Here is a 14,933-nt window from a genome sequence, read left to right as displayed (position 1 = left end):
TTTCTTGATTTAGCCATCTTCTTTTTCTTTTACTTATTTTGATATTTTTGTTTGTTTGTTGTGGTTTTTTTTGGTAGAAATACAGTAGTGCAGTGACTTTCAAATTATGTTGACCATGATCCTTTGTAAGAAATAGTTTTTACATTGAAACTCAGTTCATTGACACACACAATGGAAAGAAAAAATTCCCCCAAAGACTTAATCATCATGTCAGATGCACTTTGAGTTCTATTTTATTTCATTGTTAAAAATGTAGGTCATGACCCATGAAATCAATTTCTTTACCAGTTTTTCCATAATTGGAAAATCATTACAGTTGGTTGTGCAGTTTTATTGTACTTCTTAGACTTTCAGTTGCATGTTACTTTAAAAATTTGTATTTAGGAAATACCTGTTCATGGTTAAGTGATATAAGGTTGGAAAGGGTCTTCATGAAAAGTCAGTGTCCCTCCTGCCCGGGGTCCCCTGCTCTCCTTCTGTGTTTCACAGGAAACCACTATTGGGAGCCACTGACAGATAGTCTGCACATGCCAGCATGCATGGTGTGGCTCTCCTCTCTGCCTGTTCCCTCCATATACCCCTTACTGCACATAATGAGCTTTCCCTTATTTTAATGATTGCCCACGTTCCTTTCTATCATTGTACCAGTATTAACACAATCAGATACGAGCCCATGGGCAATGAGGTTATACCAACCCTTTGCTCCCACAAACAGTTTTGTACAAACCTCTTCCTGCATATGTGTGAGGATGAATTCCTAAAAGAAGAGTTGCTGGGACAAAGTGCACATGCATTTGTAATTCTCAGCAAAATTGCCATCTTAGGAGGGAGGTTTACCAATTTGCTTTCCCACCAGCAATGTGTAAGCATGCTTGTTACCCCATACTTTTGCCAACATGGGTATTTGATTTTTTAAAAACTCTTTGTTGTTGATGATGATGGTATTTCTCATTGGAGCTTTAATTTGTATTTCTTGTTGTGAGAGAAGTCAAGAAGCATCTTCTGATGTTTTAAGAGCCATCTGTATTTCCTTTCCCATTTTTTAAGTCATTGATTTGATAAATCTAACTTGAGGTCCGTTGTAAACACGAGCCCTCTTTGCATCTTGCCCTCCTTCTCTAGTCCTTCCTCAAGTTCCTTCTGGCCTAAAAGCAAACAAGCCCAACCAGACCATTTCTTGTGGCCCCATATCTGTTGATGAAGATCAGATGGGCTGATTCACATTTGTTAGGGAGCAAAATGTTTTAAATGTGGCTTTGCTGGTAAATGAAAAAGGGCCCAGTGGGGTTTTGCCATAGAGGAGGAGGAGGAAGTGGCTGAGAGGGAGGTTGGAAAGTAACGTAGTGGAGGGAGCAAGGGAAGGAAGTGAAGCAAAAAGCAATAGCTAGTGGGAAGCTGCAGCATAGCACAGGGAGTTCACCTCTGTGCTTTGTGACCACCTAGAGGGGTGGGATAGGGAGGGTGGGAGGGAGGGTGACACAAGAGGGAAGAGTTATGGGAACATATGTATATGTATAACTGATTCACTTTGTTGTAAAGGAGAAACTAACACACTATTGTAAAACAGTTATACTCAAATAAAGATGTTAAAAAAAAAAAAAGCAAGCGGGGAAGGGTAGGGTTACGGAAGGTACAGCTGGTGTCCTGCAGGGAGGAAGTCCCCTCCTGTGTCAAATTGGTAAGTTCCTGCCACAGACTGACTGAGAACTCTGCTTGGTGAGTCTGTTATGACAGGCCTCCCAATGACAGTAAAGGGAAACAGAGGTGGGGACATGTGAGCTTCTACCAGGGATACATGGAAACTTTTCTATTCCTTATATGTTTTTGGCAGTCTTGATAAAATCATTTAAAACAGTGGGTTGATAGGAAAGACAACCATTAAGTGACTTGAGGACAGCAAAACAAACATGTCATTCCTAAGAAATAAAAGCAACTGGGATTTAGGCCTAGACAGAATCCAGAGGTTTGTTTTGGCATAATTGATTACAACATCTTAAAAAGAGGGGATTTTTACGAAAATTTTTTTTGTAGTGAGATTGCTTTACATTCTTTTTCATGACCGGAAAGCCTCTTGTTTGAGAACCAACAAAGAACTTCAGGAACAGAGGGCTTAAGTTTTCTCAACAAATGAATTTTCTCGTTATGAACATTTACACCTATTATCAGTAACTGTGGAGTCCTGTGTGGTCTGATCCTCGTGGAGGGGAGAGGGTGTTCTCCGGCTTTGTGCGGGGGGCACAGAGTCTCCTTTTCCCTTGAGCCAGCACAGCCTCCCGAATGTCACCCTGCCCCTGCTCTCAGGAGGAGCTGGGGAGCTGTTGGCCCGAGCCTCTGAGAGGGGACTGCCAGCCCCTTGACTTGTCTTGACCTCCCTGGTTGGACCCTGGAACTGTGTTTTAAGCTCTTGGCTTCATTTTGTCGTCGCCATTGTTGATCAGGCCAGACTTTTAAATCCTCCTTGGTAGGTTGACAGATTTTACTCAGCCTGATACCAGCAACAAGTTAAGCTCTTTAAAGTTGCTGTTGCTGTCGCTGTGCTTTGATGATCATTCTACATGAGGACTGGTCCTGAACTCTCAGCATGTGCTGCTCTTTAGCTGGTGACAAAAGGAACCTCTACGGGGACTGTGATGGCCCCATGAATCTTGCTCATTTTCTCACTCTTAAGGAGAAGGAGCCGGGATAAGGCATTTGTTGGTTTGTATGTATGTAAAACAACAGTAAGTAGGTTTTAAAATTTTCCTTGTAACCTCATGACCTAAGAAGAAGGGAGACTTTTTCTCTGTTATTGGGAGGCTTGTTGAGGCTTGGATATTACCTGCTGAATGTGTCTCGTGATGTTCTTTGTGGGATCAGAGAGGATGAAGTGAGGGCAGGAGCACAGATAGAGGATGCCGAGGCTGCTCCTGTTTCCCAAACAGAGCAGGGGCTTGGGGCTGCCGCCATCCCGCAGGCCTGCCAGTCTGCTGCAAGTACAGACATGACTCTGTGTGAGTCCCCGTGACACACCTGAGATGGAAACTCATGGGGAAGGGATCACAGATGTCAAGTGTGTGGATAGTCTGGCTGATTCCTCGATGCAGGTTTTGTTCTGCTCTGAGGCTCTTCCCTTCTACCACTGAGTCTTGCCATCACGGATGTGTGATAATGTGATCGTTACCCTGGACTTCCCGTTTTCACATGAATTATTTGAGGTTCAGAACAGGAGTGAGAGGCCATTTTGTCTTGGTTTCAGCTTCCCATCTGAGACCTGCCCCCTTTCAAAGACACTGATCCTGGGAGGGCCTCATTCTCCAGATAAGACCCCACTTTCCTTTCACAGGGTTTGCCTTCCCTTCAGAATACAGGAAAGTATGCGTGGTTTCAAGAGGCTCCTGTCCTTAGAATGTAACAGGGAAGGAGATAACTAGGTATTGCCCCCGTCTTCTTGATGAGCAGTGTACTTTTCCCTTCCTCACGTGGGGAGGGCACTTCCTTCTGTACCTCAGTCCAAGCAACTAAGCTTGACCCAGCAACCTAGAGGAAGGAGAGCTGACCTCTTAGCAGTGAGGGACAAGGGCGTGAACTTACATTCCTGTCCTCCCTTCCTCCCAGGTCTACTTGGGGAGGTATGGTGACGACACTCACTTTTCTACACCATGACCAGCTTGTGGCCTTGCCTATGGATGCTGAACAGAGCTGCTGGTCACCCTCACAAGTTAAAGAAGGGAGCAAGAAGTTTAAGAAGGCTCCTCATCTCAGAGTGGGGCTAGGGCTGTATATCAGAGACCAGGCTGACTGTAGGAGCTGGGGACATTAGCGTGGCTCTCCTCAGCCTGCCTCCGTGCAGTGACTAACAGTAAAGGCCCTGTGTGCTCACCTCAGGAGAATGGAGAGGAGCCCGTGGTGGCTTCCTTGGAGGAGGGCACAGGAGAAAGCAGAGGAGGGTGGGTAGCTTGTGCAGTGGGAACGTAGCAGCATAATATTGAGACCCCCCCCCCAATTTGTTTTAGAAAGAATCATGACCAAGTAGTGCAAGGTTATTGGAGGGATGTCTTTTTTGTGGCTCCAAATAAACTTTAGATTCTTAAGAACTTTGACCAGCAATGCTTTTATGGAGAATATGCCCAACATTCCCGTGCACATTCACTTAAAGTAAATATGGATTCTTTGGTGACTCAGAAGATGTGCTCATTGAGTAATGCTGCATAATTTTAGTATATACATGTAGCATGATACCATGTAACTTCTTGGATCAAGTTTCTTTAGGTTAAGCTGGGTTTAAAATGATGTATCATCCCCATGCTGGGGAGCAGGAGTAGCCATCCAGTGGACACCTCAGTCAGAGTGCCAGTTCTGTCTGGCTCTTCCCAGGCTGGTATAATTTGCTGGAGAGGCAAGGTGGGGAGAGCTGTTCTGGTGGCTGATGCAAGTCCGTGGTCCCACAGCTGGAGTGCCAGGATGAGAGTACATCCTGGGGGTGGCACTGAGCAAGAGTGGAGCCAGATGGGCTCTCCAGAATCAAGAAACAGGGCTGAGGGCCACTGGACTGGGCCTGGGGAGGGTAGGGAGGAGATGTCAGCTTGCTCTTGAAAACAGACTCACAGTACTGTCTTCCCTTGGCCCTTGAGTTGTCCCTCAGGATAACCGTCCTAAGTGGGGAAGAACACACAGGGTGCTGAGAGGTCTGTGGAATCTCAGGAGTCAGTCTTGATGAGGCCTGGCAAGGGCCCCCCAGAGGCTGGAGTGGGAGGCTGGGGGACCCTCTAGTAGTGGTCATGCATCCTCAGCCCAGCTGTGCTCCCTGATCCTATTTCTCTCCTCCACTTCTCTTCCCATCGTGGTACTTCCTCACCCTCCCAGACTTTTCTCTAATTTTAGCTTGTTCACGACCCCTCAGAGCCCCTGCTCTATCTCATGACCTCTTGCTATACTTTCTTCCACATTTACATGTTCTTGATAATTTTCTCAATACATAATCCCAAGATTAGGACTCGGGAGCATTCTGTGCTCAGCCCACTCCTGGGCCCGGGGTTGAGCTCTGGGTTGGTGGCCCTGTGCTCAGGTAGTCTTCCCTTTGTATGAAGAGTGCTGGCAGGGTAGTGAGGGTTCATGGACCAATTGCCAGGTGGTGAGGGAGGAGTGGCTCTCACATTCTGCCAGCCTCAACGAGGATGATCCCAGGTACCAGGTTAAAGAGTGCTGGGTGGGGGAAGCAAGACTGGCAGGGAAGGTGCCTCATGTTTCTTTTGCATTTGCATGTACCTTATTTACGGTGCTTGGTTTCTTGACTTATGTATGAACTAATTAAGTTTAGGTGCTTAGAAGATAAATGACCACTGAATATACAGGTTGATGGTTCCAGGAGAGAGTCAACAGGAGGTTGACTCTGTTTCAGAGTCTCAAATATTTCTTGGCTACACTTTTACCTTCAGCTGAGAAAGAAAGAGTGCTGCTTGGTTTGTTCTTACCTTGGCTCGTAGGGACCTGATACGTGCTATTCACTGAGCAATGGGCAGTGGCAGACCCATTGCCATTCACAAGGAGGTGGTGTTTGCAGTCCCCTGGCTTTTCCTGAAAACTGACTGGAGGTGTGTTGTTGCAGGCTGGGGGCTCTTCAGTGGCATCCGCTCCAGTGTCCGCCTTCTCTCGCACTTCTGTCACGCCCTCCAATCAAGACATCTGCAGGTAATGCTCTGCTTCACATGCTGTGGTGGTTCATGTGCATCTCAGGAATGAGCGTTCATGTCTGCAGGTTCTTGATTCCCCATATGCCTCTGCTCTAAACAATCAACCTGGTTTAATGTGCTGTTTGCTCACCAGGTACCACGCAAGTCTCATTTCTGCACTTTGATGCCTGTTCTCTTTTAAAATTGTTTTTACTTTCTGTGCTTTTATTCCACTGTTCTCTGCGTGCAGTTCCAGTGCAGTGTTTTCTGAGTGTTGTCACCACAGTCCCGTGCAGTCTGCTGTTGTCTTGAAAGCTCCTCCCTGCCAGAGTTCTCTGACACAAGGGCTCACTGTGACAGTTGTCTGTCAGGACACATTGCAGGCATCAAAGAGAAATTCCCATGGCTCAGAGTGGGTCCAGGCCTTGAAGCCTGCTAAGAATACCAAAGCCAGAAGAACACTGAAGTTCTCAAAATCCCTGAATGATGTGGGTGAGAAGGCCCCAGATGCTTTGGAAAGTTTTGACTATGCAGAGAGGACTTGCTCTGAAGGGAAACTGATACTCCCTCAAGACCCGTGTCTCAGTATTAACAGGCTCCACCAGAAAGAAAAAAGAACACTGAATCGCAAACCTCTTGGCAGTTCCAAACATTCTTGTGTTTCATCCCTTTCCGCCAATCGTTCAGCGGCCTCAGAGGCAGGAGCCGACAAGGGGGGCGTGCACGTCCTGCCTCTGGACGAGAAGGCAGATGGCGAGGCCGTGTCCAGAAGCCGGTGGCTGCTCCGGTACCTGTTCTCGCTGTCGCACGGCTTGAGCACCAGCAGCCTGCACGGGTTCCACGAGCTGGAGAGCTGCACTGCCGGTCCGTACCCCGCCAAGTCCTCCAGCGGGCTGGCCGGGAGCGCGGGCTTCTGCTCCGACGAAACAGGAGATGATGACGTCTTTGAGGACAGCATATCCACAAAACCGAAGAGCAGGGTCCTGCAGGCGCCCCTGTGCTCGGTGGAAAAGGACAGTGACCTGGATGGTCCTTCCCCTCTCTCTGAAAAGGGCCCCCCCATCTCTCCCGTGTCCACATCAGGGGATGCCTGCAGGTTGGTTTGCCAAGAACCACCATTCTGGCCATCTCTGCTCCCCACACTTACATGGCCTCATCTTGCTTTAATATGTGAAGTTTCAGGAAAATGAATAGGCAGTTGTACACAATTACGGATTAATAGTTTTCTCCAGAATAGATTATTGGTATCATTTGAAAAACCAATTTTTATGACATGGGTCCCAAGATAGTTTCATAGATGATAAAAGAGGAAGAAGCTACACATATTAAAGACCAAGCTGACTCTTCTCAACTAGAAATAAGCAGCTTTTACATAAGGAAAGTGGAAGAAAAAATAGTATCTCCAGTCTTCCAGCTTGATGGTCTAGATATTAAGCATTGGCTTCCCCTCTCAACCTCGTTTTTACCCCTCGCTCCACCTGCAACACGAAGTGCATGGGGAAGGGCTGCTCTTCAGCAGCTCCTTCCTTCCTTTTAACTTGGATGCAGCCACCTCTGCCCAGGTCCTAACTCCACTTTTATCTTCCTGGGTGCAGCATCCTTGTCAGGCCTCCAGAAGCTTTCAGAATTCACTTTTGCCGCTACTCTTAGGCCTTCCCCATTCTAACCTTTCCCCAGTGGTCCCCTCCTCAGGATCAGCTCTTATCATTTATTTTAACAATTGGATCAGAACCCCCTCTCACAGAAACAAACAACCAAGAGCCTGGCCTGGGCCAGAACCCAGTTCCTTTCAGGCCAGGTGTCCCTACCTGCTCTCCAGCTGCTGGAAAAGACCTTTCTGTTTCTCAAAAGTCTGTTAAGTTCCTTGAGGTTAGTAGCTACATCCTGTTGCATGCACCCTTAGAAATAATGAATGATTTAAATTTCTCACTTATTGCTATGAGTGGTCCTGAAAAAAGAAATGAAATTGCAGCATCTTATAATGGTTTTTCAGGTCCAGGAGAAGCACTGTGGTTTCTCTGTTTACTCTCTGAGAGAGGACAGAAATGTGTAGTTGTGGTGTATGAAGGTGAGGTCAGTGATTATAGCTAGCAAGCAAAATTCATCATCTTTTCAAGCCACTGGCATTTTTGAAAGGTAGAGTGCTGGTTTTGTTTTACACAGAAATTTTACCTCTAATTATTTTAATGTCATGTAAGTTCTGGAAGATGTTTCCTTAAATTTGTCTTTTTAGTGAAGTTCTTAAGTCTTACCCAAAATGACTGCTTTGTCATTTCTTATATCATTTTTTCCTCTCTGATGCCAAAAGCCACCCAGACTTTCCATGTTGGTGCGGTAAGCTAGAAATTTTTAGTTTGTAGTAATTGTTTTCATTTGTGTTTGTATGTTTTCGTGCTTATAGTCATTTTGTGATGTTTGTTTCTGAACGTGTTCCTTGGGGGGACTGACCTTCCACTGAAGCGTCATCTTCCCTGTTGTGTGGCCCTCCTTCTAATGACTGGCTTTCCTTCTGCCGCAGGATCTGTCACTGTGAAGGGGATGACGAGAGCCCTCTGATCACACCCTGCCATTGCACAGGGAGCCTCCACTTTGTGCACCAGACCTGCCTGCAGCAGTGGATCAAGAGTTCCGACACACGCTGCTGTGAGCTGTGCAAGTACGAGTTCATCATGGAGACCAAGCTGAAGCCTCTGAGAAAAGTACGTGTGAGGCCACCCTCGGAAGTACTTTAGCTTCACTGAGATGAGCACCCAGAAGAGTTAGCACCTGGGACTGGGTGGAGCCACAGTTGGCTTGTGTTCACTCCTTTAAGAAGTGGGGGCTGGTGTGTACATTCATGTTTTTGGTACTGATTTCCAAGTCCCTTCTCTCAGGAAGAAGCTCTTTCTGTCCATTTAGTCATATGATGTTTTCTTTTTCCTTAAAGCTAAGTCTGCCTGCTTGTCTGTATCAGTCATTTGGCTCTTGACCACAGACTGTTTTGTGACGTCTTAGTCAACATTAAACTTTGTATGTATTAACTCTTCATGCTTTGCCTCTAATTAGGTCCATATAGTGGAGATTAGTATCTCTCCCCAGCACAAAGAACAGCATAACATGGTAAATTTATTTCTATATACCTGTGACAAGTGTTTGCTAGATGGGAAGTGGGGGCAGATGGGAAAAGAAAGGAACCACAGGCATTACATGCAACACAGCTCTCTTCAGGTCCCATGTCCTTGCTTCCTCTGAAAGGAGCCACATCCGGTGCTCCCCTCCTGTGTAAACACTGGCGGTTCAATGTGTCTGTGTGCCCAGAGTATGGAGAAGTTTTGTTTGGAAGAATAAAAGGTTTGTTCTTATCTCAAAACTCATAGGGCTTCCCTGGTGGCGCAGTGGTTGAGAGTCCGCCTGCCAATGCAGGGGACACGGGTTCGTGCCCCGGTCCGGGAAGATCCCACATGCCGTGCAGCGGCTGGGCCCGTGAGCCATGGCAACTGAGCCTGCGCTCCCCAACGGGAGAGGCCGCAATAGTGAGAGGCCCGCATACCGCAAAAAAAAAAAAAAAAAAAAAAAAAAAAAACTCATAAATTGCAAGGGGAATTACGTAATCAGGTAATAGCACCAACATGCCAATTCAGTGCTAACTTCTATGGTGATCACTCGTATCAGATATTCAGAGAAGGAAGTATTCATTGTGGGTCGGAGCTCTGGGGAAGCAGAGTGGTGGTAGCATCATAGAATGATTGTTGTTGAAGCAGTTCTTGAAAGATCAGTAGGATTTAGAGGGGAAATGAAAGGACTCTAGAGAGGTCAGATTGTCTCTGGAGAAAAGCATCCACCGCAAATGTAGGGTGAGCATTTCAGGGGAGTGTGAAAGGCTTGAACTGAATGTATCTTCGAAAATCAGGGGGACATTTTAGGAGGGAAGCCAGATGAGATACTGTGTCACACCATAGCAGAAAGAAATCTGGATGTTAGGGAAGGCAGGTGCAAACTACTTAAAAAATGTTTTGTCCCATAAAAGCCTTATTTTTGGGGGCGTACCTACTCTATGCTTATCCTTCAAGTGAGTCTTATGGCACTTTGACCAATATAGATAGTCCATGAAGGCTCTACTTTCAGTTTATCCTGCATAGAACCACCTGGAAAGGTTGTGAGTAGGGCTGGCAGAGGATATGCAGTGTTTATACTTGTTCTTTTTCTTTACCTCTATGTGTTTTCTTCTGATTCGGAAACCAGTAAATGAAAAAGAAAATCTGGCTATTTGGAGTAAATTAATGAGCTCCTAGAGGAGATGGGACTGGCACAGACTGCTTGTACCAGGAACTCTTAGCATCGATTTCACAGTGTTGCTGCCAATGTAGCAGAGGACCAAAGAGTGAGCGCCCTCCACCATCACCTTCACGACATAGTGTGACCCATCTGCTAGTATGTTGTGGTGTCATCAACCCCCTTCTTCCCCTCACTCATGCCAGTCAGCAAGTCACAGAAACCTAAAGTGTGCCACCTGGGTCTTGGGCCAATGTGCTGTTTTCATCAGGACCAATACCATAAAGTCTTGTATCAAAGCCACTGAACGCCTGCTTTGCCAGAATAAGCAGCCAGGGGATTGCTGGTGGTGGTTCATAGCTCATCTTGATCCCAGCTTCTCTTCATTGCCTAGAAAGTTGGATGTGGACAGAAAACCAGTGCCTGGTACCTGGTTGACGCCACATGGTTTAAAGGGAGCGACTCTGAGTGTTTGGGGAAATTCATCTAGCTTGGGAAAGGGGGAGGGAGGAGGGAAGCCAGTCTTAACCATCAACAAAGCTCTCACCCCATTGTAGTGCTTTACACCCATGAGCCTGAGCCTCACGCTCTGTGCATTGTCTTTCCAGTGGGAGAAGCTGCAGATGACAGCCAGCGAGCGCAGGAAGATCATGTGCTCCGTGACGTTCCACATCATTGCCATCACCTGTGTGGTCTGGTCCTTGTATGTGCTCATCGACCGCACTGCTGAGGAGATCAAGCAGGGGCAGGCAACAGGTATGTGCTCAGAACGACAGGTGCACCCAGGAGATCCTGGATGGCACAGTGGGTCTTAGGACTGGGGTGTTATTCCAGGTTGATTTTCAAGTCAGACCTCAAATGTCTGGGCTTCTGGAAGGAGGCATCAATTATGAGGCACCACGCATCCTTTTTGGATGTTTCTTTTGCTGTGGTGGTAGTTTTTAAAACCCAGTCAGGAGGGCTTCCCTGGTGGCGCAGTGGTTGAGAGTCCGCCTGCCGATGCAGGGGACGCGGGTTCGTGCCCCGGTCCGGGAAGATCCCACATGCCACGGAGCTGCTGGGCCCGTGAGCCATGGCCGCTGAGCCTGCGCGTCTGGAGCCTGTGCTCCGCAACGGGAGAGGCCACAACAGTGAGAGGCCCGCGTACCGCAAACAAAACAAAACAAAACAACCCGGTCGGGAGAGATCAAATCGTGGAGAGAGAGAATCTCCATGAATGCCCCCTGGAAGAGCAGGATAAAAGGGATGGACATGCTCTTCCACTCCTCCAGCGAAGCAGGATTCGATGAGTTAAGAGTCCATGGTTATGGGAAGTTCAGAAATTGTGTTTTATTTACTTCACATCTTAAATAAGGTTGGCTGATAGGCTAACCGGGTTTTTTCCCTTCCAGGAATCCTAGAGTGGCCCTTTTGGACTAAATTGGTGGTTGTGGCCATCGGCTTTACTGGTGGACTTCTTTTTATGTACGTTCAGTGCAAAGTGTATGTACAATTATGGAAGAGACTCAAGGCTTATAACAGAGTAATCTATGTCCAAAACTGTCCAGAAACAAGCAAAAAGAATATTTTTGAAAAATCTGCACTAACAGAGCCCAACTTTGAAAATAAAGATGGACGTGGAATCTGTCATTCCGACACGAACTCTTCTAGTTGCACAGAACCTGAAGACACTGGAGCAGAGATCGTTCACATCTGATGATGTGGAGGGTGTGTAGCTCTCCTGGACATCTGCGAACAGCTGAAGGAAATTGTTTACTGCCAATTGTGTACATTTTCTTATGTCCTTTAATAGCATAGACCGGGCAGGTGACTATTTTTAATGGCTTCTCTTTTTCTAAACCCTCCTTAGTGACTCTCCTGGAAAACCCTCACGTCAGCTGTGCACGGCTGGGTTCTGCTTCCGCCAGCGTGTCTACAGGAAGGGAAGTTGGAAGAGCTTGTAACACCGTGATGGGGTTCTGGCTGGGTTCTGGCCTGTAGTCTTGAGCAGAATGAGAGAATAAGATGCCAAACCTGAGGTTAGAGCAGGAACTGGTAGCGCCTGGGCCCTGATGCGCCTCTTCCAATTGGCAGGTCCTCGCACCAACCCTCTGGAGTGGAGTGTTGGGAACATCTAGCCATGAGGAGAGGCTTCCCCCTCACAAAGCAGAGCGTGGGGAGGCCTCCACTGACAGTTCCCGAGCAGACAGGCTGTGGTGCTCTGTGCGTGGTGGTGAGTGATTCACTAAGCAAAGCAAAAGCACTTTACAAAAAGAGAATCTGTATTTTGTAATATGTGTGTCCCGTGGGATTGACATTTAAAAGGACGTCTCATTTACAAACCTTCCCTTCATGACCCTGATTATCTCTTTCACATTATAATAGATCTAAAACCCTTTCTGCCTTAGCTAAGAAACATGACATCTACTCTGTGTCCATAAAAGGGACTTGTGACTCTAAAGCAGGACAAACAGGTCTGAGGCTTTTTCATAACACCTTATGGGAATTAATGGATGCTAAATGACAATTTGAGTGTAATTCCTGTGGTTTTGAGCCTGTTTTATGACAAGTCTTCATGTCATAGGGCTGCCCTGAATGTTTCTTTTTTTTTGGTCAGCCCGGAAGAAGGGTTCATGAGATCTAAATGAAAAGAAGTGAGTAATTAGAACAAAACTGAATATTTAAAAACTATTCCTTTAAAGACAAACCTCTCCAGTTTGTGCTGGCTTCACATTGATGGAGTAGGCATTGCATCGCCCTGGTCTGGGGCGTGCACACTGCAGGTGCTCCTGGGTGCCTGTCACTCAGCCCGCCCCTGCTCCTGGCACATTCTGTGGATCACTGCCCAGGGCAGAGAGGCAGACGGGCTGGCTCTGGGGTGCGGGCCAGGAGTGAGCAGCAAACTGCCCTGGTCCACTGTGTCCCTGCTCCCAGCCACTCCCCTGCCCATTTGTCGCCTTAACTGGACTGAACAGAGAGGATCCTTTAGGGGCCCCTGGCCCTGTTATCAGTCCATTCTGTCATCAGGGATTATCTCCTGTACCATTTTTCATAAAACAAAACCAAAATTATTACCATCAAATGGCCTTTGTCCTTTTAAAAAGGTCTGCTTAAAATTCTGTTTCTGAAGACCAGTTTCATCACCAGGCAAATGAGAGTCAACTCCAGGAAAATAGGCCAGTGGGGTCTGCAGTGTAAGTTAGGTATGCCCGGATACTTACTCTCCAGGAAGCTCTGCAGATGAGCATCTGGGGTGAGATGCCTGGGGGTCCTGCCCTCCATCCTCTGAGCCTTAGTTGCTTCATCCAGCTTTTAAGAGGAGGAAGCAAACAGAAGATGATTCCTTTCCATTTCAGAGTAGAAGCCCCACGGTTTGTTTTGAGAGCCAAGAGGAGGCTGAAGGATCTGTAAGCTCTGGAGGAGGGCTTTGCCCTGCCACAGCTTCTCTGGTCTGGCAGCTGCTGTCCAGTTGTAGCCCATCCCTGGAAATAGGTCAGCGGGCCCTCTCTGTCTCCCAGGGCACATCCAGCCCGTGCCTGTGCTCACTGTGCCCCAAAGTGCAATTACCTACACCCCTTGTCAGCCTAGGGACACCAAGCAGCTACAGACTGTCCACTCAGGAGAATCCCAGGTCAGCCCTGCCTCTGCCCCTTAGGAGCTGCCTGGGCAAGGCCCCTTGTCCCTCCAACGGCGGATGAGTGGTCAAGGGAAGACTGGGATAGATTTTTAAGTGGGGATCTTTCCCTTTCCCCCTGGTGGAACCCCTTATGCTGGACTTGAAAAGCACTGAGACTTTCTGTAGAGAGGAGAGTGTGCTTAGGTGGAGATAGCCCCAGGGCAGCCCACCCAGTATGCCTGGCACCCTCTGTGGCAGAGATGCCTTTATAACCATGACTGTTGTGTTGCTCCCATGCCCAACTAGACCCTCACAGGAAGCCCTGTCACTTCTTTTTAGGAAGGGCCTAAACACCATCTCGTCACCTCCAGCCAAGTTCCTAAAATCCTCTGCCTGTGGACAGTCAGCCCCGTGTCGTCCTTTTCTCTCCTGGGGTGGCACACAGCTACCCCGTTGCCTTTCTCTTTCCTCGCAGGTTCTGTTGAGCACCTCTGCCCCCCTACTGAGTCCCAGGGCTAATCTCTTCCCCGAAGGGACTAACGGTGAGTGCGAAGCCCTACCAAGGTTGGGCTGTGCTGCCACCTAGTGGGAGCCGTGGATGTGCCAGGCATTCCTTTAGTCTTGTGTCAGCTTGCTCTCTAGGTTCTTTTGGGAGCTTAATTATTCCCCATTTCCTCATCATTTTGCACCTGACTTTAGTGAAAAGATGACACTTGGCTGAACTATATAGAAACGTGGAATGAGCTTGCAGGTCTCAGGGCCAGGGGGGCTGATATTTGTAAGCCAGGGGAGGGGGAGAGGGAAGCAGCCTCAGGGGTGTCGCCAGCCAGCCATCTCTGATTTGGCCTCTACTTCCCCTCAAATTATAGTTCATCTGAAGGGCTTTTGTGTTTGGGTTTATTTTAAGATTTTCCTGAAAATTGTGAAAGACCTCTTCCTACCACAGGCCCCTAATGTTACTTCCTTTTTTGCTTCCATCCACTCTTTTCAATCTTATGGGTCCAGTTTCAAAACCTGCGGATGTGCCCTTCCTGGCTACAGACATACAGACCCCAGGCAGTTGGGCCCGTTCAAGAGCCTCACCTAAGGCCTGCACGGGTTCGAGCTGCCCCTGCTGCCTGGTGGTCGGCTGCAGAGCTGGGGGAGGACTGGGCATGGCAGGGTGTAAAGATCCACGACGGTGTGGATTTGGCCTAATGCAAATACACATTTGAGATATTTTCCCTCTTGGATCTGATTTTGAAATATGCAGCTTCCATCTCTAGTCCAAGGAAAGACTGAAACATAGGGAGGTAAAAGCATTTGTCTTTGTTTTGGAAGTAATTGTGCAACTCATCACCTATTTAGATGCAGTGTTTGTAGGAGGTTGATTGTTAATAAAGACCAAATTTACACTGGCATGTGTGGTGTAGTTTCTAAAAGGCACTTCACATTTGAAC

At 47.6% G+C, this 14,933-nt stretch overlaps 1 protein-coding gene across 15 annotated transcripts in view; it reads left to right on the top strand.

Moving 5' to 3' along the window:
• The window catches only part of MARCHF8 (membrane associated ring-CH-type finger 8), a 109,526-nt gene extending 97,807 nt beyond the window's left edge, over window positions 1–11,719 (top strand). For 14 of the 15 annotated variants that reach the window (XM_067025154.1, XM_067025156.1, XM_067025155.1 and 11 more), the window contains 4 exons: window positions 5,585–5,667; window positions 8,167–8,347; window positions 10,508–10,655; window positions 11,291–11,719. In XM_067025154.1, the coding sequence (XP_066881255.1) occupies window positions 5,585–5,667; window positions 8,167–8,347; window positions 10,508–10,655; window positions 11,291–11,595 (717 nt within the window). In that variant the 3' untranslated portion in view covers window positions 11,596–11,719. Of the gene's footprint in view, window positions 1–4,732; window positions 4,755–5,584; window positions 5,668–5,898; window positions 6,745–8,166; window positions 8,348–10,507; window positions 10,656–11,290 lie in introns of all 15 variants that reach the window. The other variant, XM_067025157.1, reaches the window with a different exon arrangement.
• The last annotated feature ends 3,214 nt before the right edge of the window (window positions 11,720–14,933 follow it).

The sequence above is a fragment of the Kogia breviceps genome, chromosome 2 (assembly GCF_026419965.1).
Source record: "Kogia breviceps isolate mKogBre1 chromosome 2, mKogBre1 haplotype 1, whole genome shotgun sequence".
Lineage (NCBI taxonomy): Eukaryota > Metazoa > Chordata > Mammalia > Artiodactyla > Physeteridae > Kogia > Kogia breviceps.
Note: the sequence above shows the minus strand (reverse complement) of the source record. Positions and strands in the feature narration are given on the sequence as shown.